The 24,496-nt window shown below is 41.9% G+C and overlaps 1 protein-coding gene across 2 annotated transcripts in view; it reads left to right on the forward strand.

The window, feature by feature from the left end:
- The first annotated feature begins 791 nt into the window (after positions 1–791).
- The window catches only part of Ncapg2 (non-SMC condensin II complex subunit G2), a 61,767-nt gene continuing 38,062 nt past the window's right edge, over positions 792–24,496 (forward strand). The window contains exons 1-16 of one of the 2 annotated variants that reach the window (XM_013346961.2): positions 794–874; positions 1,753–1,879; positions 2,294–2,411; positions 7,094–7,282; positions 7,734–7,848; positions 9,658–9,812; positions 10,256–10,390; positions 13,450–13,544; positions 14,807–14,876; positions 16,337–16,423; positions 17,949–18,041; positions 19,082–19,207; positions 19,830–20,009; positions 21,999–22,151; positions 23,899–24,121; positions 24,335–24,438. In XM_013346961.2, coding sequence (XP_013202415.1) covers positions 2,334–2,411; positions 7,094–7,282; positions 7,734–7,848; positions 9,658–9,812; positions 10,256–10,390; positions 13,450–13,544; positions 14,807–14,876; positions 16,337–16,423; positions 17,949–18,041; positions 19,082–19,207; positions 19,830–20,009; positions 21,999–22,151; positions 23,899–24,121; positions 24,335–24,438 — 1,803 coding nt within the window. In that variant the 5' untranslated portion in view covers positions 794–874; positions 1,753–1,879; positions 2,294–2,333. Of the gene's footprint in view, positions 875–1,752; positions 1,880–2,293; positions 2,412–7,093; positions 7,283–7,733; positions 7,849–9,657; positions 9,813–10,255; positions 10,391–13,449; positions 13,545–14,806; positions 14,877–16,336; positions 16,424–17,948; positions 18,042–19,081; positions 19,208–19,829; positions 20,010–21,998; positions 22,152–23,898; positions 24,122–24,334; positions 24,439–24,496 lie in introns of both variants that reach the window. The other variant, XM_026782275.1, reaches the window with a different exon arrangement.

Here is a 24,496-nt window from a genome sequence, read left to right on the forward strand (position 1 = left end):
GATCTCTCTGAGTTCGAGACCAGCCTGGTCTACAAGAGCTAGTTCCAGGACAGGCTCCAAAACCACAGAGAAACCCTGTCTCGAAAAACCAAAAAAATAATGGCGTGTGCCACCACCGCCCGGCTCTAGTCTGTTTTATAGTTATTTGCGATGAGGTCCAATTTTAACTCTGCCCTTTTTCTTTAGCCACACTGTAAGGTTTTAAGAACAGAGGTGACTTCAGACAATCTTATAGAAGACTGGTCTACAACCTGGAGTTGTGTCTGTAGGGGAGAGAATGACCCAGCGTCTGTCTTCTAGAACCTAGTGGGGGAGGGGAGAGGGCAAATATCTCACAGGTTGTTCCAACTTTTTAGATAAAACACCCCTTCGTCCTCCTCGGCCATCTGTTTCTTTCTCTCTCTGTCCTAGTACTCCTCTCCTTCCTTCCCCTGTTCTCTTCTTCCTCTCTCTCCCCTCGTCAGCTCCACTATCTTTCGTCTGGAAGCGGGCAAGAAACAGCAAGTAACATCAGCTCTCTAACGTGTGTGTGAAGAAACAGCAAGTAAAAGTGTGTGTGTGTGTGTGTGTGTGTGTGTGTGTGGTCTGTGTGTGTGAGAGCGGGGGACAAAGGCGGAGCATGGTCTTGCGCGTGCGCGTCAAGAGACTCCGGGTGCTGCGGCTCGTCTTGCCAGGAGGCGGTGCTTGGCCAGCGGAGGCGGAGCCTGGTCGCCGCGATGACGCGCGCGGGCGTGGCCCGTATAGCGTCCGTTCTCGTGAGAGCGGCAAGTGGTGACGGGGTGGGGGGCGGGCGCGTCAGGGCGGCGCGCGGGTGTGTTTGAATCTGGTCCGAGCGCGGGAAACGATGGGTCCCTGGTGAGGTGAGCACTGCGCGGTGAGTTGACTGGGTTGTCTGGCGGCTTGGCGACGCGACGAGTCCGGGTCTCTAGTCCGCGGCCGCCATCGGTCTCGAACGCTTGTGGAGTGGGAGAGGTGCTGCGGGAGGGCCGAGCAGGACCCGGGCAGACTACGAAGGACCCTAGACCAGGACGGGGGCTCACCAGGGAGGAGCTAAGCCTTGAACCCGGGCTCACTAGGACCTGGGTGCGGACGAGGGAGGACCCCGGAAGGAGACCTGGGTATGACTAGAGAGATCTCTCAGAAAAAGACTCGAGGCTGACTCGAGAGAACTCCAGAGAGGACCTCAGACTAGGACCTGACGCTCACAGCGGACGACTGGACTTGTACTTGGTATGACACAGGGGGCACCCCAAAACTACACCTAGGACTGATCTAGGGAGGTTCTTGGCTCTGAACTAATAAGAGACAAAAAAAACGGCGTAGCATTTTGTAAGTCTAGCAGCTGTAGACATTATTTGCAGACTAAGTTGCCAAATACACTTGCGTAAACAAGAACAGTAACCAGAATTAGGAAACTGGTCCTCAGCCTTTCTCCATTTTATTCATCAGAAAAAAAGTTATGGTTCACAGTTCAGTCATTTGAATCGTGGAACGAAGTGGCTGTATTTAAGATTTACTATTGTGAGGAGTTGTCAAACTGAGGCTATTTTCTCCTTTTATTCACTTTAAAATAGGAATACATTGTCACTGTGATTCACTGTCTCCATAGTTACTGCCAGTAATTTTCCATATTCCTGTATTTGTAAAGCATAGGAGATTTTTAAATTTAATAAGAACTTTAAGGTCCTATTGCAAATATGTTCTATCCCTTGCTGTAACTATTGTTAAGTTTATATGATATGTTTTGGGCAGGTGTTTTTCTGGGAGATCTCATTCAGGAAGGAGAATGAGCAAGGTCCCTTGAGCTCTCATTATCCTGTAGGGGTGAAGAGGAGGCTGCTGAAGCTAGGCTTGAATGCACTCTCTAACAAGTTCCCAGGTGACCTCAGGGCTGTTGTTGTGGTTCTCATTCTCACTTGAAAAACAAGACAGGATTTGTTGGTTGGGATCTTCTCAGAGGAACAGCACTTCAGGAGTCTGAAGAATTCAGCTGTGGGGCTCAGCTTGAACCTGTTGCACAAGTCAGTACTTCCCAGGCCAGCATTTAAAAGAGAAGATTTCCGAGGCAGTTCAGATTTCTTGTTCTTTATCACAATGTAATGATATAGATATTTTGTTTATGATATCGTCAGTAAATATTTTTTCAGATTATTATAAGTTTGTGTCAGAATGTTGTTAGAGACCATCTTATATAGATGTATACACATTTCTCAATCTTGAATGTTCATATCAAATTAACTCTTATGGGAAAATTTGCACGTTTAAGTTCTGGTCTGATTGTATTTCCTACCAGGGTTGTAAAACAGGCTCCCTTAGAGACAGTTTCATCTGTCATGGAAAAACGGGAGACATTTGTCCAAGCGGTTTCAAAGGAACTGGTTGAGGAGTTTCTGCAGTTTGTTCAACTTGATGTAAGTTGTATTTTATTTTTACTGTCATTTTGACTCTGGAAATTAACATTCTAAGATCATGTTCCTAAGTGAAATACAGTTCTCCCATTGAGTTCTTGGTTGGGGAGGTGAGTGTTTATTTTTAGAAAGATAAGTAAATTCTTTAGAATTAAATGGACCCACTTTTGGGCTGAGGTAAAAAAGTAGAATATAAAGAGGAATTAGCTAAAGAGCTCATTGAATTGAGTCCCTGACGACTGGAGAAGGCAGGTTGTGTGGTTTTTTTTTTTTGGTTTTTCGAGACAGGGTTTCTCTGTGGTTTTGGAGCCTGTCCTGGACCAGGTCTTATAGACCAGGCTGGTCTCGAACTCACAGAGATCCGCCTGCCTCTGCCTCCCGAGTGCTGGGATTAAAGCCGTGCGCCACCACCGCCCAGCCGGCAGGTTGTGTTTTAACCTGAAGAGGGTCGGCAGGGCCAGAGTGCAGCCGTAGATGCAGGGGAAAAGCAGCAGAGATGGGAAGCTGTATTACTTTTCTGTTGCTGTGGTAGATCTCCATGACCAAAACCAACATATAAATGAACTCAGTTTTAGTTTGTGGTTCCAGAGGGTAAGAGTCCATCATGGTGGGGAGGTGTGCCAGCAGGAGCAGCGAGCTGAGAGCTTACAGCCACAACTACAAGCTTGTCCAAGCAAACTAGAAGTGGGGTCAGGATATGTAATCTCAAAGTCTGACCTTAGTGATATATATTTCCTCCATCAAAGCTGTATCACTTAAACCTTCCCAAACAGTGCCACCAACTGGGGACCAAATGTTCAAATACCCATGCCTATGGGGGACACCTTTCGTCCAAATGACTGCAGAAACCCTCTTTGCAATTTTAGGAAGTTCAGAGTTTGTCCACTATGCGGAGAGTAGCCAGCATGTAGACAGGAGAGGAACCATAGAATAGAGGGGAAACTAGGGAAGAAGACAAGAAGAAGAGGGAAGAAAGATTCCCCTCTGGGAATGCTCGTCTGCCTGCTTGTGCAGAGCAGGTGGAGGGACCAAGCCAGGTAGCTGGAGACAGTAGTGCTGCTTAACACTGGTGCTGGATTTGCGGTGGAAGCGGGAAGCCTTAACTGCAGACATAACAGCACAATTTGTTTGGATATAATGGTGTGTGGTGAAGGGTATGGGGCTGTGTGGTACAGGTACAGTGAGGGGACCAGAGTGCTAGTTGGGCCTTTGTGCTAGGAGCCCTGAGCCAATTTGCTTGACCTATCGTAATTAAGATTATACAGTGACAATTAAAATGCACAGAATTAGAGAAGAACCTAATAGTGGATTTATTCCTGGCAACATTTATGAAATTGTTTTCTTCATAAGACGAATGATCTTTTAACATGTTCTTATATGACGGCATAAACTCACAGGTCATACCATAGTGGTTTTAGGACCAAGATATAATTTATAATTGTGTATATGTCTGTTGTAGTAGAAGTGTGTCTGCTTTGTGTTAGAAGTGTAATTCATGCATAATTAATGCCCAGAAGGCTATGGTTGTAAGTTGTATGTCATAGTTGAACTAAAATTACAATGATCTGAGCTGATGCTGAAGTAAGTTAATGACACTAAAAGGCAAATGGAGAGTGGGAGATGAGTCAGGTTATAAAGTGCTTGCCATTTAAGCATGAGATCTGAGTTTGGATTCTAGCACCTTTGTAAAATGCAAGGTCCCATGTGGCGTGCTATAATCCCTGCACTGGGAGGTGGAGGCAGGAGGATTCCCTAGAGCTTGATAGAGGGAGCATTCTATGCAGTCAGTGAGCTCTTCTGATCTTGACACAAGTGCACAGATGTACACACACAAGGGTATACTAGTGACCTACTGAGGATGTGTGCTTTTGAAGTCCCTTCATTCTAGCAGCCTGCTAATGCTGAGTCTCAGCGGTGTTGCTTGGCAGCTAGCAGATATCTTAGTGAAATATTTATTAGTGTTTTTTAGTTTACACTTAATAACTTAATGTGACCAATCACCACAAAACTTGTAAAACTAAATAAATTTATGTTATGTGGTTGTATTAGAATTGTGCCTTGCCTGGTCTTATCAAATTGAGTGTTATGAAATGTCATTTTCTGTAATGGCAGTTTCAGTAGTTTAACCTGATAGGACCTAAGGGAAAGATGTGTATCAGTTTGAGGCCTGTTGGTGGGGTCTCGCCCTCTGAGTGAGTCGCTGTTTTCTGATATGTGCATTACTCACAACCACTGTTGGTGCATAGTAGCAGTTCTAGCACTCAGAACACTGAGGCAGAAGGACCATTCATTGAAGCTTGTTAGGCTACATAATGGGTTCAAGGACAGCCTGAGTTGTCTCAAATAGCCCACAGAGATTATTGGGGAAAATAGAACTGGAAGCACAATCCTAAAATATTTTGCCTATGACACACTAAAGACAGGAATCTAATAGAACATAGTTGCACACAGTAAGTCTCTGAGAAACACAAATGCTGTAGTAAGGATGATGCTTTTCCTTGAGAAAGATTAGGAGTTGATAGAAGTAAGTGGCCAGCTTTCACAGTCGCTACCATTCGTGTGTGGGAAGGGAAAACACCAAGAGAGCAGACAGGAGAAGAAACAGACAAACTAGCCTCAGACATGTGGAGCTTTAGTACGTGGAGTGCAGTGCAGTGGGTGTAGGGAGGTGGGGAGCTGTGATCATGGAGGGATGGAGCTAATGATTACATTTTTAAGAAAGTATCTTTGTTTTAGAAAATGCACCCAGTCACATGCCTACAACTGTGTTAAATGGTTCTGAAACAAACAATGATTCTAGGATAAAGATACAGCAATTGGTAACCACTAACTACATCTAGAATTCTTGTGTATACTTGAGTGTATCTGTTTAACATGGGGTACACATGTGGAGGCCACACGGGGTCTCAGGTCTTCAGATGTCTTCCATCTCTGGTTGGAGACGATCTCATTAGCCAAGAGCTTCCAGAGATCCTCTTATCTCTTGTCGTAGAGTCAGGCTGCCACGTTCAGCCTTTTAAATGAGTTCATGGCATCCAAACTTGGGTCTCCCCAGCCCTGCATTTTTTTTGAAAGTTTTATTTAAACTTGCAATTCATTATGGTATATTTTCACGTTAATTTTTAATTTTCCTCTCCATTTTTCCCTCTCTGCCCGCTTCCCATATGCTCCCACCCTCAGTGTCTGCCTTTCTGCTTGCAGTTCACATGTGTATTTTTGTGGTGCGCTCTCTTACCCCCAGTACCACTTTCTGCCCTTCCACGGTCTTTTATGGAGTTTAACAGCCTACACCCACTTTCATACCCACTTATATACATAACACATATAAGCATTAAAATTAAAATCTGCATATGAGAAAGAGCAGACAATTTGTGATGAGTCTGGGTCACCTTCGCTTACACAGTATTCTGTAGATCTATCAATTTTCCTTCAAATTTCATTTTTCTGTACAACTGAATAAAATTCCACTGTATATAACTGCATTAAGAACCTCACGATGACACTTTAACAATTATTTTCAGTACCTATTTATGTTGTGACAATTGTTGAAACATAAGTAGGTGAGCTATAGTCACTTTTCCTGCTCCAGGATCCAGCTCAGCATCATGCTGTGCCTGTAGCTGTCACATCTCTTAAACGCTCTTTAACCCAGAATTCTAGACAGTATCTCTGCCTTCCTGTGCTTGCCACAGTACTGAAGGTTTGAAGGTGTTGGTGGCTCTTTTTTATTCTTTTTTCTATTAGCCAATCCAGCCAGATCTAGTGTCTCCTCTTCAGCAGGAGCCACTTAGCAGTGTCAACCTCTCAGGACAGCCCTGTTACATGGGGATCATTGGGTGAGTAAGTGGGTGTTCAGTAGTAGCTTCCTGCTTTCCTGTTGTAACCGTGGGCAACCTGAGGAAACCCATAACTGTAGATGACCTGTTCCTTGGCACACTTCTGTTTGTTTTTGTATCTGTGAATACTTTTTTCCAGAGTCTGTTACTATGGTGACCATAAATTTGTCATTTGTGAACTCTGTATTTCTTTAGTACTTATTCATTGGTGCTCGGTAGCATGCCTGTGCTATTAATGAATGATCTGTTATTAACTTGCCATATAGCCTCACTGATGCTGGTTTAATTCTCTAGGCTATATTGTTACTGTACTTGAACTTGGGCTGTCTCAGAGCAGCTGGGTTTTGCACTTTGTTGACAGTGTGTGTTCTTACTGTGTCAGAGTGACCTGGGCAGTCTGTCCAGGTGAGAATAGAAGTCAGAGGTGCTAGGGACTCAGTGGCTCAGGCAGAGCCTCCTGTTTAGGGCTGAGGAGCAGATGATGTGGACAAAGACATGGAAGGAAGGGAATCTGAGCCTTTGTTTGTTGCTGTTGCCATCGTTACCTCCAGCATACTTCTATACTTGACAGCTGAGGTGGGGTGTTGACATTTTAATTGATTTTAGGGGTTTTTAAGTGGGTGGTGAAATTTTAAACTTTAAAGTTCTAAGGAAGAAGAGGCAGAGGAGAGACTTGATGCTTTCTGTTTGGTAATCCTGTTCTTTTTCCCCGTTTGAAAAGGATTTGAAAACTAACCAATGCTTAAACATGTAACTAATTTAATACTTAAACTTTTCTATTAATACAAGTATGAAAAGAATACAACTACTTTTTCATATTTTGTATTTTTTTTTAAATTTATTTTACAGAAAGATTCTTCTGAACCTTTCAGTTTAAGTGAGTTACTAGACGAATTATCAAGGAAACAGAAAGAGGAATTATGGCAAAGGCTGAAGGACTTACTGACAGAAACGTTGTTAGAAAGCCCGGTGGATGGGTGGCAGACAGTGGAAGACCAGGGTGAAGATGGAATGGAATCCGAGCCCAGTCCTAAGATGGTATTTGTCTTTAGAAATAAAAACGTTCCTCCTTACTGTCTGTTAAGAAAAGATTGTTTATTTGAATTATTGATCTTTGTTTGTAGTCCTGGCCAGCCTGGAACTCACACGCTTACCCAGCTGGCCTTGAACTCAGAGATGACCTGCTTCAGCCTTCTCAGTGCATTAAAGGCGTGCATTCATCGTGCCAGATTTGAATAATTGAACTTTCAAGTTAAGAAATAAATGTGTTATATGCCAGTTCTGTTCATTGTAATTTTACATGCTGACCAGCCCTGCTATTGTTCTGCTACACAGTGTTACGATTCTTTTAGGACTCTTGACTTACATTTAATTTTAATCTGATTTTTACAATAAGCTAGAGGTGGTTTCATTTTAGAAATTTATTAGCTATTCAATTTTTTTTAAGTTGGGTGTTTCTTATTTTATCTCACTTGTGTTTTATTTATAGAAAAAGAGCATAGAAATAATACATGCAATTACATCTGTAATTCTTGCTTCTGTATCTGTAATAAATGAACATGAGAACTATGGGGCCCTCCTGGAGTGTGCTGTTATATTAAATGGTAAGTGGCATGTTCAGTAGTGGGCACTCACATGACATCTTTTAAGAAGTCACCTGTTTTCACGAGTGTGTGGCAATCTGAAACAGAACTTTAAAGGCATGCCTTGGTACTCACGTTCTCTTTTCTCAGGACTCTCAGAGGAAACTTTATTAACTCTGCTGATGAGGGCTCTGAGTTGCTGACTGCGGTCACTGCAGGGTCTTCAGGACTCCTAGAACTAATAAAACAAGTGCTGTTGAGGGCACATCTGACTGCTGATTTCTCAGTCGGAACCTGGGAACCTGTCTTTGAATGTTTCCTAGAGGATGACCATGGTCTCTGGAGTCATCGTTGATTCTCACAGCTCTTGTTAACTTTTAACTGCCTGTATACCTATGATTATTAAGTGGGTATACTAGTTTGATTTAATGAAAAACCTGGTTATAAAATATTTACATAAAATTATTTTATAAACATAACAGCAGTTTTGTTTTAAGGATTTCAAAGAACTATCTTTTGAGTACTTTGCTCACTTGAGTATAGTTTCCTGGGACAAATTTTCCTATCAAATTCTCAGGCTCAGTGTCACTTGGTTATCTTTATATTTTTAGGATGCTGCGTCTGATTTCTTGAAATTAGTAGTAGTTTTTCTTCTTTTTATATTTAATTTTTTTTGTTTGTTTTTTGTTTTTGTTTTTTTCCCAGATAGGGTTTCTCTATGCAACAACCCTGACTGTCCTGGAACTGGCTTTGTAGGCCAGGTTGTCCTTAAACTCACAGAGAGTCTGCGTACCTCTGCCTTGTGCTGGGATTAAAATCCTGGGCCACCACCTCAGGCTTTTAGTTAGTTAGTTTGTTTGTTTATTTATTTATTTATTTTTGGATTTTCAAGACAGAGTTTCTCCGTAGCTTTTTGGTTCCTGTCCTGGAACTAGCTCTTCTAGACCAGGCTGGCCTCCAACTCACAGAGATCCGCCTGCCTGGGATTAAAGGCGTGCGCCACCACCGCCTGGCTTGTATGTTTTTAATCTAAATAGAATTATATTGTTTTCCCCCTGCTTTTTCTCCCTAGAGCCCTCCCAGCTACTCTCCCTCTGACCATCTTTCCATGTTGCTACCCCAAGTTGGTAGTATCCTTTTCTCTGATTATCTTGTTACCCCAGTCAGTATAAACATTAGTTTTCAAGTGCTCTGAATTTTAGTACCAGCTTATTGATAGTCCCCAGACAGCTGGTAAAATGAATACTATCATTGTAGTTGCTTTCTGACTTCAGTTACTTTAGGAGCTTTATATTTGTATGATGGTATTTAGCTTCTGTGGGTAATTATGGACATATTCCTAGCAATATAATTATTGAGCCTTTCTGTTTTTAAAATCAATATTTTCTTTATTGATTGTATTTGCTTTGATTGTTTTCCACCTTTGAGCTCAAACCTGAGGCCAGTACACTGAGATTGTGGTGAACTGGTGGTTAGAACCTATGTTCATGGTGGTGGTGTTGTCACGACATCAAGATGAACCTTTTTTCTGTGTTAACAGATCAGGCTGCCCTTGAACTCACAGAGATCCACTTGCTTCTGCCTTTCAAGTGCTGGGATTAAAGGTGTGTGCCACCACTGCCCAGCTTGTACCCTTTTTTTTTTTATAACGCTTGTAAGTCTTTTTTTTAAAACTAAGTATTGGAATCCAATCCATAAATGTTAATTATCTGGCAAATTAAACTAGTGTTTGTATAGCAAGGCCTTGGGCCAGGTCATAATACTCTGCACTTTTGAGTCTGAATTGGTATAATTTGCTTAATAACAGAATATCTTTGTGCTGTGTTTTAGGTATTTTATATGCACTACCTGAATCTGAACAAAAACTCCAGAACTCTATTCAGGATCTGTGTGTCAAATGGTGGGAAAAGGGCCTGCCTGCCAAGGAGGACATGGGGAAGACTGCATTTGTCATGCTGCTGAGGAGAAGTCTGGAGACTAAGACAGTATGTTTGCTTCCTTCAGGAGACACTCAGTGAGGGGTGGGTCTGTAGCTTCCCAGTTTAGGGGTCTTTCTTAAAAAGATGTATAGAAGCCGGGCGGTGGTGGCGCACACCTTTAATCCCAGTACTCGGGAGGCAGAGGCAGGCGGATCTCTGTGAGTTGGAGGTCAGCCTGGTCTAGAAGAGCTAGTTCCAGGACAGGAACCAAAAAAGCTACGGAGAAACCCTGTCTCGAAAATTTAAAAAAAAAAAAAAAAAAAAAAAGATGTATAGAGGTCATATCTGAAAATTTTTTCAGGTTGTCACTATGTCCTACTTTTTTATGATCCTATAATCTTTATTATTTATGATATAAAATATATATTTAGCTTGAAATAGAACTTTACTGTTCATAAAAGAAAGAAAGACTGAGACACTGCTGCATTACTCCCTCCTGTCATCCTCAGGGGGCAGACGTGTGTCGGCTGTGGCGCATCCATCAGGCCTTGTACTGCTTTGGTTTTGATTTGGAGGAAAACAGAGACATTAAAGACATGCTGCTCGAGTGCTTCATAAATGTTAATTACATCAAGAAGGAAGAGGTAAGTAGGTTTTTTTTTGTTTTTGGCTTGTTGGTGGGCTATTAATGGATTGTTTTCTGAAGTTTACATGGCTGCCGCTTATACTGTGCTATTTTGTGGAAAAGCCAGCATAGCCATTAAGAGCAGTGTGCTAAACTGGACATGGTGGCGCATGTGGGGAGCAGAGACAGACAGGCAGATCTTCTTAGACATCAAGACTAGCCTGGTCTACAAAGCAAGTTCCAGATCAGCCAGGACTGCTATACAGAGAAATCCTGTCTTGAAAGCACCCCATCCCCAAAATAGAACTCCACACCAGTTTAACTGGATGGCCCTGATGGGGCACATGCTTCCCTGACCCTGGCTTATTTCTGTCATTAAATTGGATGGAAGTAGGTGGGTTGTAGAGAACTGGAGGAACCACAGTTACATTTTAAATTAAGGTGAGTGTTTTACACACACATATTGTATAATATATAGTATTATATACATATAATATATGAACATTTCATGGTGAAAAGATGGTTACTCCTTGGAGACTGCCATGGGGCCAGACTTTGTGCACAGACATATGTACACATATGTAAGTGTGAGGAAGCCCATCCCTGTGGTTGAGATCTACTACTCTCTTTTCTACTTCCACAGAGATTCTGTTAACTGTGATAAAATACCATGTCCAAAAGCAACTCAAGGAGGAAAGGATTTATTTCATCTTAAAACTCTCTAGTCAGGGCAGAAACTCAAAGCAGGAATCTAGAGGCAGGAACTAAAGCAGAGACCAGGGCGGAATTCTGTTTACTGGATTTCTTCCCACGGTTTGCTCAGCCTGTGGTCCTTTTTGTTGTTGTTTTTTATTCTTTGAGACAGGGTTTCTAAACTCTTTTGTAGCCCTGACTATCCTGGCCTTAAGCTTAGGTTATTGTTATTTTAATATTGTTCTTGAAATGTCTTCTTTCTTTTTTTTAATCTCACTATGGGGCTCTGGATGGCCTGGAACCCTCTATGTAGACCAAGTTAGCCTCAGACTCATAGAGATCCTCCTGCTTCTGGCTCCTAAGTGCTGGGATTAAAGTTTATACCATTAAGCCCCCTCAGCCTGCTTGCTTGCTTGCTTGCTTGCTTTCTTTCTTTGTTTCTTTCTTTCTTTGTTTCTTTCTTTGTTTCTTTCTTTGTTTCTTTCTTTCTTTCTTTCTTTCTTTCTTTCTTTCTTTCTTTCTTTCTTTCTTTCTTTCTTTCTTTTCCCCAGACAGGGTTTCTCTGTCTCATGAGTGCCTGGCTGTTCTGGCAATCACTTTGTAGATCAGGCTGGCCTTGAACTCACAGAGTCCATCCAGCTGCCTCTGCCTCCACTGCCTGCTTTCTTAAACCATTCAGGACCACATGTCTATGAGTAGCACCACCCACAATGGCCTGGTCCCTCTCACATCATTCATTATTCAAGAAAATGCCCATGTCTTATGAATACATTTTCTTGATCGAGGTTCCCTCCTCTCAGATGACTCTAGCTTGTGTCAAGTTACCCAAACAGTACCCAGTGTGAAGGTGGAGAGAGTGTGTGTATGCTGTGAATTGAACCCAGAGCCTCATGCATGCTAGGTAAGTGCTCTACTGCTGAGCCTCCCCCAGCCCCATAATTATGTTTAATTGGCAAATACACAAAAATTGCCATCACACAGTAGTCTTCATTTCTTTTTCTACCATTCAAGGAATCTATTGAGGGACTTCTGGCTTCTTGTACTGCCCATTGTGGGCCAATCCCGTAAGTGAACTGAGCAAGTTCAATTCAAATGGCCAATTCTAGTTGAGATGTGCTTTAAGTGTAAATTGTACATGTACTAGAGAACGTAGAATGAAAAAAAAAGAATGTGTCTTAACAATTTTTTTTATATTTAGTATATACTTACTGTAAATGGTATTTTGTAAGTATGCCTTTATATGAAATATTTTTGGAGCTGGGGCTATAACTAAGTGGTAGAGATCTTGACTAGCATACATGAGGCCACAGATTCAATTTCCATTCTTGCCAATTTTTTTTAAAAAAATGTAAATAAACATAATCTTACATTATTGTGGTTTCTGGGAAATAGTTCTGTTATGTGAGGTCACTATGCAGTGGTTATTGAGTTTGAACTGTGTACCCAGAATACAGAGTGTTTGGGTTGCTTGTGTCCTACAGTAACAGTTTCTGCAGCCATTTCTCCTGGAGCAGTAGAGAAGGTTTCTTCAGGGTTTTAACCCTGAGTAGAAAGTCTGGTCCCATGGAAGTCTCCAGTCACTAGCCTATAGGGCTTATGTGATTAGCACCAGTTTCTTTGGCTTCACCAGGAAAGTCTGTCTCTAACAGCAGGTGCCCTGTCAGACTCCGGGTGTGTCTTGAGTGAGGTGGCAGCAGCACAGTACTGTACAGGATGTGTGTGGTAACATCGCTGTTGGGAAGATGACAAGCATTAGGGTTGCACTTTCATCTCCAGGATTGTTTGGAAGTTGGTGAGAATAAAGAAGTTTAACGTGGGGTCAAACAAAGATTTCAGGCATTCTTTGGTTTTACAGTATAAACTACCCATCATAATGAGATTGAAAGTTTTATGAACTCATGTGAAGGTTGGTGTAGCTGTGTATCTGAGGTCCTTGAAGACAGATGCTCAGTCATGCAGCTGCTGCTCTTCCCATGGGGATGTCTGTGACCCATGGGTCTCTGCTGTTAGGTCTCTGCTGCTCTTCCCATGGGGATGTCTGTGACCCATGGGTCTCTGCTGTTAGGTCTCTGCTGCTCTTCCCATGGGGAATGTCTGTGACCCATGGGTCTCTGCTGTTAGGCGTGCCACCTGTAGCACTTCCCACTTCAACCCCTTTGCATGCCACGTGATAGACATGGGCTTCTTTATCAGTAGCTGGCTTTGGATGGATTAAACAATATATGCTATTAAAAGAGTTTCATTTAGTTGCAGCTTTGTTATTTGAGATGATGTCTGTGTTGCCAGGCTGACCTTGATCTTGTCATATTTTGTCTCAGCCTCCCATGTAGGCGGGATTACAAGTATGTGCCACCATACCCAGTTTATCCTCTTTTTCATCTACAGGGAAGAAGATTTCTTAGTTTTCTTTTCAGTTGGAATATAGACTTTATTAAAATGATCCATGAGACCATTAAAAATCAGTTGTCTGGATTACAAAAGTAAGTACTACAGGTTTAGTTCTGACTTTGAGTCTCTTGACTTATTTTAAAAGGTGTGTGTGTGTGTGTGTGTGTGTGTGTGTATGTATTATAAGGCTTTGCTGTGTAGCCCAGTCTGACCTCTCAATACACAGTATTCTTATTGCTCAGCTTCCTATTTGTAGCTGTTTATAAACCACCCTGTTTACATTAAAATATTAGAAGCTTTAGAAGTTATATCTCATGATATACTACTGTATTTTTAGATAGTTGTTTTCCTCTAGTAAATTATTTTTCAGTAGTGAGATTTTAACTTGTAGTTTTTTTAGTTCCCCTCTTTTCTTTCACCACAATGGTGTGTTTGCTGCCCCTGTTGATCTCCAGTCCCTGGGCTACCTCCGTCTCTGGAGTAGCTGGAACAGAAAGCAGTGCTGGTTCTTTGGTCAGATATTTGACAGTTAGAGCTTTGTCTTATTCACAGCAAAGTTCATTTTATTAGTATTCAGGGGGCATTTTGAATATAGAGTACACCACCTAATTGGGTGTGGGCTGACCGGTGTGGTTGCTGTGAGGAGCCCTGCGGTGTAAATAAGAAAAGCCTACCACTTCCTATATTCAGCGTTCATTACTGCCAAGCAGCTGTGTGCATTTACTTAGGTACTTTGTTGACTCTCTGCATTTTAAAAAGTAATTTCCTACATCTGAGGTAGGCTTCAGTTTCCTTAGTGTCAGGTAGCTATAAGCTCTGAGTTGGGATTTAATTCTAGTCTTAGTATGAAACTCTTGCTGTATTCTAGATTGCTTTCTTGTCTTTGTGAAATGTTTATGCTTAGGTGATTCTAAAGCTGAATCTATTGCAGCTCTTTCTGTATGTAAAGAATTAGTATTTCTAATGAATTACTTATTTATCTTTTGGGTATGGGTGTGGGTGTGAGAGTTACTTCTCTCTTCCCACCAACTGGCATCTGGACTTGGCAGCAAGTACCTTTACCAGCTCTGCTGCTTTTGAAGTTTTTGACTTTCGAATTTAATTCTGAGCCTGTGCTGTCACTGCATCCCAGGCAGTGGTAGCATTCTCACTGAAGCCTTGGCTCGGAAGGAGTCTGTACCCCAGCTTCCTTTCCCAGTCTTGCCATCATCTTTCCACTTCAGGCAGGTGATACTGCAGATTTGCTGAGCCATAGCCTGTATTTGTTTCCTCTTCCTAAGGCAGGAGAGTAACTGAAGTATGCTATATGGTAAAAGTATAACTATTTAAACATGTATTAACATTTTTTTAATAGGTCCTTGATGGTACACATTGCAGAAATTTACTTCAGAGCTTGGAAAAAGGCTTCAGGGAAAATATTGAAGGTATTTTCATTTTATTTAATATCTGCTATAGTTTAGTTACTCAAGTATCCATGGGTGGTCTATTTAAAACTTGTGCCTAGTCCATCTGAAAATCAAGCTGATTATTGATTTTGATAGAAATGTGATAGGCTGACACAGGCATAGCCCCAGCTGTCACCTTACTGGGATGTGCAGTTTCAGTGAAGTCCAGGGGCTTGTGTTCCTTATTCTGTTGTCTCTGGGTCTAGACTCTCCACTTACCTCTGGTTATTAGGCTATTGGAGTGTCGCAGCCAAAGGGACATGTGTTACAAGTTGGGTGTACTGGGCTAAACAACATGTAATATTAAAATAATTTGACTTGTTTCTTTTTTCTGTGTTTTTCTGGCTACTTGAAAGTGTGAAGCGGCATTTATGTTTGGATTCCGTTTTCATGGATGGTGTTGTTGAGGACCCCCGGGTGCCTCTTTCAGTTATGTTACTTTAAGAAGTTTGTGACATATACTTTCAACCCTACTGTATATGTTAGGAAGATGGAGCTTTGCATTTCTCAGTCCGTCAGTGTCTGTTACCCCATTGTCTGTTTTCTCATTCTGTGTTCTTAAAAAGTAAAATTTACTCTTAATCCAAAAGTATTGTTGGTGAGCGGACATCCCTCCTGACCTATTCTCAGGATCTGAAAGTTGCCGTTGTGATTTTGCTTGTTGCTCTCCTCTTTATGTCTGTGCCATCGATGTGTTGGAGGTACCTGTAGAAGGGAATGCCATATTCTGATAGTTCCAGTTTGTCTTCATGACATGTGTAACTTCTGGGACATGTGGCATAGCTCCTGTCTCATCATTTGTCAGATAGTATGTTATCTCAGCCTGTTATTCAGAGACTCACCAAGATGATACTGATAGTAATACCTGTTTCCCTCCCTAATGCCACAGAGTCCTTGTGCCCTGGAGTGTGGGGTAACACATAGTCCTCTGGGTCTGCTTTTTCCTTTGTCTTACCCTGAGGCTCATTAGCATTGTGGGCTATCAAGGAGCTTCTCACACACTTCTTCTCCAGCACTTGTCAGAGAGTCTCAAATCTCATTTTGGTCTCTGGAGTTCCACTGCATTTCTAGAGAGGTTCTTGAAACAGGTTCAAGCTTGTGATGTTCATCCAGGTCAGTATGACTGTTCTGAGGTCTCTGTCTGGCCTATGTACACTCCTTTTTCCTAGTCTCTGTACTTTGTTGAGAGCTGTCTTCTAATGGTTGTGGGAAGCTTGCCTTGCTACATTGCTCAGACACTGGTCCGTTAGATACAGTAGAAGCAACTAAGTGTACTCTTTGTATTGAAACTGAAGGAATAGCGAGAGGCATGGACATATATAGTAACAACTCTGACACAATAGTGTAGGCTTTCTCTCCTGAAGGAGAGGATCCCAAGGTTGCCTGCCAGTGTTCACTGCCTGTGGGATATATGCTTGTCATTGCTCTTATTGTTTCAGACCATTGAAAATGCCTGCATCCAGGACTTCATGTTCCATGGCATCCACCTTCCAAGGAGATCTCCAGTGCACTGCAAAGTGCGAGAGGTGAGTGGGGCACCTCTGACCCAGCAGCTGTGAGTGAATTGTTATTAAGATCCAATTTCAACCTTTCTATTTGTTTTGGCTAAATTTAAAAATTCATAATTTCACCCCACCAGTCAAAGGAGTTTCCCAGAAATCTGATATTTGGTATCTTGGTTTCTGCTGCCAACTCTGTGATGAGGAAAGAAAGGGTACGGTGTCAGTAAGCCAGCTGGGCCTGTGTGCTTTAAGAGTAACTTTGTGGCAAGTGAATTGTATTTTCTCTTTTAAACTGCTTAAAGCCTTCTGTGAAGTGAGAACATCATCCATTCCAAAACATGATGATATTGTACTCAAAAAGAAAACTATACCAATGAGACTTACAAAAATAAACAGATGTGTTACTGTCTGTAATTCCATTGATCAGGAGGATCATGACTTGGAAACTAGCCTGAGAAGTGTAATATGAGACATTTTCAAAAATTTAAAAAGACAATGAAGCTCACCATTAGAAAACCATGATCATGCTGTTGTTCACTGAAGGTTTTCATGAATAGATTTTCTGAAGGAATGGATTCCAGTAATAAAGCAAAATTGATTGTTTCTAGATTCAAGAGCCTGTGCAGTCTGCCTATTGAAGAAGAAGAAGATGGTCTGTTTCTGATTATAATCATAAGTTTTGGGAGGAACGTGGTATCTCAGTTAAGCTTGTGCTAAAAAGAGTGTTGTGTAGAAGCCTGTTCAGTACGCAGTCTTAAGGTAGCTGGTACCTATCCCTGGTGGGCATCAGAGCCAATAGTGGGTGAATGAGTATTTGAGTCGAAAAATCAGGCAAAGTCCTGTTCATGCGCCCCTTTTCCATTTTATACTTAAAATTAGAGCTCCATGGAGGTTATGTGGCTGTTGATAGGCTAGTAAGAATTTAATTTTTGGTGGAGTGGTGGTGGTACACACCTTTAATCTGAGCACTTGAGAGGCAGAGGCAAGCAGATCTCCGTGAGTTTGAAGCTAGCCTGGTCTACAAAGTGAGTTCCAGGATGGCCAAGGCTACACAGAAATCCTGTCTTGAAAAACTTAAAAAAAAAAAAAAAAGGAATTTAATTTTTATATTTATTTGTTTTTTGAGATGAGGTCTTGCTGAGTTATCCTGAGTGGCCTAGAGATGGTGGGCTCAGGTTTCTTCTGTCTGTCTCTCAATTAGTGATCCATGTATCACTGGATGGTAGACATTAGAACCTAGATGGTATTACAATTCAGGGCCGTTAATTATTTCTTTGGCCATGATTTTCTACTTGTAATTTGTCTTGTCTCTGTTGTAGGTCTTGCCAGAGAATATTGCAAGTGTCACAATGGTGGGATGGGCAGAATAACCTTTCCTTCTTTTTCTGGAGATTTTTGTTTATTTTGAAGTAGACTCTTGTAGCCCAGGCTGATGACTTCAAACTCACCATTCTCTCTCAGCCACCTGAGGGTACAGCACCGCAGCTGACTTAAATGCTTTATAAAGAACTCCATAGCTTCTGCTTTGTCTCTCATTCTTTCCCTTTAGGTGCTGAGTTACTTTCATCAACAGAAAGTCCGTCAGGGAGTGGAAGAGATGCTGTATAGGTTATATAAGCCCATCCTGTGGAGAGGACTGAAGGTAATGTGTAGTGTTTCCCAGTGTGACATGTGCTTCAAATTGAGCCTGTGCTAATTCAGTAACCTACCAAGGCAGTGAAAATAAGACGGGAGAAGGTGCTTTATGGCATTGCAGAATGAAATTTCTTATGTTTTTGCACTGTGTTGCCCATCTTAGCCACCTGGGCTCAAGTGATCCTCCTGTCTCAGCCCCATGTAGGTGTGTATCACCATTCCTGGCTCTCAGTTTTTAACCTTTATGAAGAGCATTTCTTTGGCCCACTTAACTACAAAGGTGGATCAGGTCAGTACTGAGTAAATGGGTGCCTGGGGTGTGCACAGACATCAGTGAGTCTGGCTAGAGTAGCAGCTGTGCCACCTGCCGTATGTTCTCATGCCTGAGATGAGGGCAGCAGCAAAGACATTCTGTGAGTGTTTTCATGAGCACCTCGTTCTACACAAACAGAAGTCTGGTAAGACTAGAAGGCAGTAACCGTCTCTTAAGGATACAGGCACTCTTCTGTTTTTTTTTTCTTTCTTTTACTTAGGCTGAAAATTGCAAAGTTTAATCAATGCAACGAGAAGCTAATCTTTAATATCTGTTGGCATTGAACTGAGAGCTTGGCTTAACTTAAGGATGACTTTTCAAAGTTTGGCCATTTACTTTAGTGATGCCAAGAGTAGAGCCCAGGGCTCCATACATACTAAGTGTGTACTTTTCCACTAAGTTGTACCCACAGCCTAGTTTTCCAATTTAAAGGTTAAAATTATCTGGACACACACACACATTTATATATTGGTCACAACGTATCTATTTATAGGTGGTAGGGTGCTTATGTGGAGACTAAGAGTACAGCCTGCAGGAGTCACTTCTCTATACTATGTGTTCCTAGGATTGAACTTAGGCTGTCAAATTCAGGGGCACATGTCCTTGTCCTCTGAGCCATCTTACCAGCCCCCCTAAACTTTCTTTAATTTGAAAATGAATCTCTACTGAAATTGTGCAAGTATTAATTTGGGAGCACTGAACTCTCAACTTCTAAAAATACTCCTTTTTTATAGGCCAGAAATTCTGAAGTTCGATCAAATGCTGCCTTGTTGTTTGTTGAAGCGTTTCCTGTTAGAGATCCAAACTTCATTGCCACTGAAATGGACAGTGAAATTCAGAAGCAGTTTGAAGAACTATATGTACGTATTGCTGTGGTGTACAGTCATTGCTAACCTGTGTGCCTTGTAGCTAACCTGTAACTTGCCAGTAGGGCCAGTCTATGGAGGAATACCCATTTTGCCTATGTCCCAAGAAGCACAGATCCACAGATCCCTTCATTCTTTTTAGTCACTCTTGAAACATTACATAATGTGTCCTTATGTGGTGTTCAGGATTATGTCATGCGTGCCTTGTTCCCAGTAGTCTTTCAGTTGACTCTACCTCTCCAACGTGGTAGCTTTGTGACTTTGGGCAGGTCATTGATCTTTTCATTGTCTTCATCTGTGACACCATATGGAACATGTGCAGATTTAATTTCACGTCTTTAGTCAGTCAGTAAACAATGTAGTAGAACAGATACTCATGTAACCCTTTTATGGGAAGCATGGATTGATGCTGTGTTGCTTTATGTACAGGACTAAACGGTTGCAGATTAGGCATCCTGGAGCTAGTCTCCTTGAGGGGACCTAGGGACATAGATTGAATGACCAATATTTCTGCAACCTTAAGTGTCTGTTACTAAGTTTTAAATTCCCAGAGTGCTCATATGTAACAAGAACAATAATTTAAGAGTTGTAACCTTTTTCCCTCTTCTACTTCTAGAGCCTTTTAGAAGATCCTTATCCTAGGGTCCGTTCCACAGGCATCCTTGGTGTTTGTAAAATAACGTGTAAATACTGGGAAATGATGCCTCCTACCATTCTCGTTGACCTCTTGAAGAAAGTCACAGGGGAGCTGGCATTTGATACGAGCTCAGCTGATGTCCGTTGTTCTGTTTTTAAGGTAGGATTTTTAAAGGTATACATGTAACATTTTATTGTAGAATATTTTTGTAGAACTACAGGGATTTTTAGGAAAACAGAGAAGGGGGAAATGATAGAAAATCACATATTGTGCTCCTCAGTAGGTAAAATGTTACTGATTGTAATTTATTGGTTGTAATTTCCTTCCTTCCTTCCTTCCTTCCTTCCTTCCTTCCTTCCTTCCTTCCTTCCTTTCTTCCTCTTTTTTGTTTTTAGAGACAATGTTTCTCTGTGTTGCAGTTCTGGCTATCCTTGTACTAACTCAAACTCACAGAGGTCTGTCTGTCTGTCTCTGCCTCCTGATTGCTGGGATTAAAAGCATGTGCCACCATTGCCCAGCTGTGGTGGAATTTCTAGACCAAAACTTTAACTCTTTTTGGTAAAATTTTATTTGTTTTTAAAATTAAAAAACTATTAATGTGTATGGGTGCTTTGGCTGAGTGTACCTGGTGCTCATAGTTCCAGAAGAGAGTGTTGGATTGGATTCCATACAATAGAGTTACAGGTGGTTGTGAGCTTTCATGTAGATGCTGGGAATCAAACTTAGGTCCTCTGTTAGAGTAACCAGATGCAATGGATTCTTTTGGAGCTGGGTTTTTTTTCCCCCTTTTCTTTTCTTTTTTTTTTTTTCAATTTAACTTTTTATTGATTCTTTGTGGATTTCATATTATGCATCCCGCTCTTCTCCCCATCCCTTCCCATCTGCTCTCTACCCTTGTAAATTCTCCCTCCACCTCCCAGATAAAACATGATAAAATTTAAAAGAAAAGCGAAAAGAAAAATCTTATGGGAGCTGTAGTGTAGCACAGTGAGTCCCACAGTCCTTTAGTCCATATTTTGTTACTATAAGTGTTCATTGCATTGAGTCATTAATCTTGTTTGAGGTCTCTGGTTTTTGCTACATCAGCAGTACTGGCCCTCACTGGGGCTCCTCTTGATTATTTTGTTGTTGTTCCGTGTCATGGAGATCCTGTAACTTTGGGTCTGCAGAGCCAGTCCCTTCATGTGTTCCAGCAGATTATAGATGGGGTGGTTGATGGGATGGGCCAATTATAGCTCTGGTTCTGGGTCCGAGTTTGTCAGTCTGCCAGCTCTCCTTCATCTCAACACCAGGGTGAGCTCTCTAGTACTGCCCCTCCTAATTCACCCTGTGCAGTAAGCAGCACGGGACAGGGCTGATTCTCCTGCTCTCTTGTTGGCTAGCTCACACCTACCCTGCCAGAGCCAGCTCTGTTGTGTTGCCTAGTGCTGTAGCTGGTGAGAGGCAGGGCCAGCTCTCTTCCTCTAGTGACCTCAGGGACAGCTCTCCTACTTAAGACAGACCTCAAAGGGCACGGGGGCTTTTCTCCCTTGCCCACACCACCATATGGTAGATAAGGGCAGGGCTTGGTCTCTTACACTCATGTTTTCGGGGACAGCTCACCTATGCCCTGGAGCTGGTCTTGAAGGTAGTTGTGAGCCATCTAACATGGGTGCTGGAAACTGAACTTGAGTCATTTGCAGTTTCAGTTTAGGACTTTAATTGCTGAGCCATCTCTTCAGTCTCCAAATTAAGCTTTTAAAATCCGTATTTAAAGTATTTGCTAGCCAAGTGTTTAGCCAAGATCTATAATAGCAGAAATATTCAGGAGAGTGAGGCAGGAGGCTTCTGAGTTTGGAGTCTGCTTGAGTTGCCTAGAGACCCGTTTGAAAGAAGAGAAGTGTTTTCTATATAAAATGTCTACTTTTAATAGTACTAGTCTTTGGGTTGGCATAGTTTACAGGCATGATAGAAGTCCTCATTGCCTCTGTGGAATGTCTTGCTGAGCCATCTCAGCCAGCCCCAAAGCATGCCTTTGATGAGGAACTTCCATGAAGGTGGTATTTTCTGTCGGGAATAGGACTCACCACCATCTTAGATGTCTCCTGCTTAAAGATGCTTTATTGGTGTGTTCTGATTTTGAAATCTTTTCTCTCTATCTTTCTGTAGTGTTTGCCAATTATTTTGGACAACAAGCTGAGCCACCCATTATTAGAACAGCTTTTGCCACCACTCAGGTATAGTCTCCATGATAATTCAGAGAAAGTGAGGGTGGCTTTTGTGGATTTGTTGCTGAAAATCAAAGCCGTGAGAGCTGCAAAGGTAAATAGGACATTCTTAAAGAAAACTGAAGTACAAAAAGCACATTGTGATTGATCACTCAGCAGAAAGACTGAAATCTGAGAACCTTTACAGTTATGTTTTAATCAGTCTGAAAACCAGTGTATTTGCTACATTGTCATGAAACTTGATTTTGTGTTTCTCATAGAAGGTTCTAGAAATACCAATGCATGTTTCTTCTTTGAAAGACACTAATATAAGCAATCACCTTTACATTTTTTTTTTTTTTTTGTTTTTTTCGGGACAGGGTTTCTCTGTGGCTTTGGAGCCTGTCCTGGAACTAGCTCTGTAGACCAGGCTGGTCTCGAACTCACAGAGATCCGCCTGCCTCTGCCTCCCGAGTGCTGGGATTAAAGGCGTGCACCACCATCGCCCCGCGACCTTTACATATTTTTAAAATACTATTTCTTGTGTGGTGGGGCATGTTTGCACAGTGTACTTGTGAAGGTCGGAAGAGAACTTGTGGGCGTTGTTTCTTTCCACCATATGGGTCTTAGGGATTGAACTCAGGTTGTCAGGCTTGCTGACACTTTAAAGGATTGAAATATTTGATGTATTAATACATATTTAGCACTTGGTAAGAAATTATATATTACTTATGAAGAACTTATGTATTGCCTACAAAGGTTAGCTGAAATCTCTCCTGTTTGTTTTTCTTTTTTTAAACCAAGGACAAAAACGTTGTCCTCCTCCCAGCTCCAGTTCAGTTTTGTTTCCTTGATACTGGGGATTGAACTCAGAGCCTCCTGAACACCAGGTGGTGCTCTACCACTGGGATAAAAACAATTTCAAGGTCAAAAGGCCTTCAAGACTAGCTTGAAAAATGATAACACTTTGTGCCTGACTGTCCTTGGAAATATCTGTTGGTGGGAGTAGTGTCACCCACGTGTTCTACCAGTGTGCTATTTGAAGTGACAACTTGTGCCTTGCACTGTGTGTAGCTTATCTGTACTTTGCCTTTGGCCAAGAAGTGTGTGTGTGTGTGTGTGAAGGACAGAATGGGCCCTATTGAGGAGCTGCCCAGGTGTTAGAAGCCTGTGTTAGAGTTAGGGTTGTAGCTTAGTTGGTTGAACACCTGTGTAGCATATGCAAAGGTGGTTTTTGCCTTTAATTAAGGTTAATGCCTAACACTCAGAGTGTGAAGATAAGATGATCAGCCTTTAAGGTAATCTCCAACTACAAAATCCTGGGGCTGGCCAGGATGCTTGAGACCCTGACTGAAAACAAAAAACAAACTACCAAAAACCAAAACAAACCAATATTAATTCTGTCTCTTGTAGAGTTTATGATTTTGGGAACTCCAGAGTTGGGCAAGGGGATTGCTCACGATAGAAAGAGCAGTCCAGCACTCCTAGCGTATTGAGGAAGGATGCTCTGAGCCTCTTAAGAGAAATGAGTAGGGTGCCTATTTCAAAACTATTAACAGATTAAAAACAATTGGATCTACAAATGTAGAAACAATCAACTTGGTTAGCCAGAGCTGCTATTCGTGTATCAGCTCTGAGTTGACCTTTCCGTGGCCTCATGTCATACCTTACATGTTACATTTCTTTCAAATGCAGACTTGCTACTTTTGTTCACAGAAAAGTCAGGTTCTGAGACAGCTACTTGAAATGATTTTTCTTGATATAAAAATTAGTTCTTAGTTATTTTCTGGAAACTTCAGCAGTTCCAGGTTATAGGAACCACTGATTATTTCCTTTTGTATGTCTCTACTTTTACCCTCTAGTTTTGGAAAATATGCCCCATGGAGGACATTTTGGTTCGCTTGGAAATGGATTCTCGGCCTGTGTCTCGGCGCCTGGTGAACCTCATCTTCAACTCTTTTCTGCCCGTGAACCAGCCAGAGGAGGTGTGGTGCGAGCGCTGTGTCACACTGATCCAGATGAATCGCGCAGCTGCCAGGAAGTTCTATCAGTATGCCCACGAGCACACCGCCAGCACCAACATAGGTCTGAATCTCTGCTTCCCTTGTCCTGTCCTGCCTCTCCTCCAGCATAGTGCATGTTATAGATACTCAGTGTTTGTCACTTGAGTAAGCTTTGTGATCTCTTGGTGATTTTCCTGAAAGTAATTTGCTTTACTGTTTGAGAGTATACTTTTCTAATTAGAAAGTTCATTTTATAGAAGATACATGTATTTGTTGATTATCTTAACCCCTTTAGCAAAGCTCATCCATGTCATCCGTCACTGCTTGAATGCCTGTATCCAGAGGACGCTGCAAGAGTGCCCGGAGGCCCATAAGGAGTGCGAGAAGGAGAACGCCAGCGTGAGTGGCTCTCTTACTCTACAGTAAAGACAAGCAGACTTTGTCTTGTTTAATTTCT

The sequence above is a fragment of the Microtus ochrogaster genome, chromosome 1 (assembly GCF_000317375.1).
Source record: "Microtus ochrogaster isolate Prairie Vole_2 chromosome 1, MicOch1.0, whole genome shotgun sequence".
Classification (NCBI taxonomy): domain Eukaryota; kingdom Metazoa; phylum Chordata; class Mammalia; order Rodentia; family Cricetidae; genus Microtus; species Microtus ochrogaster.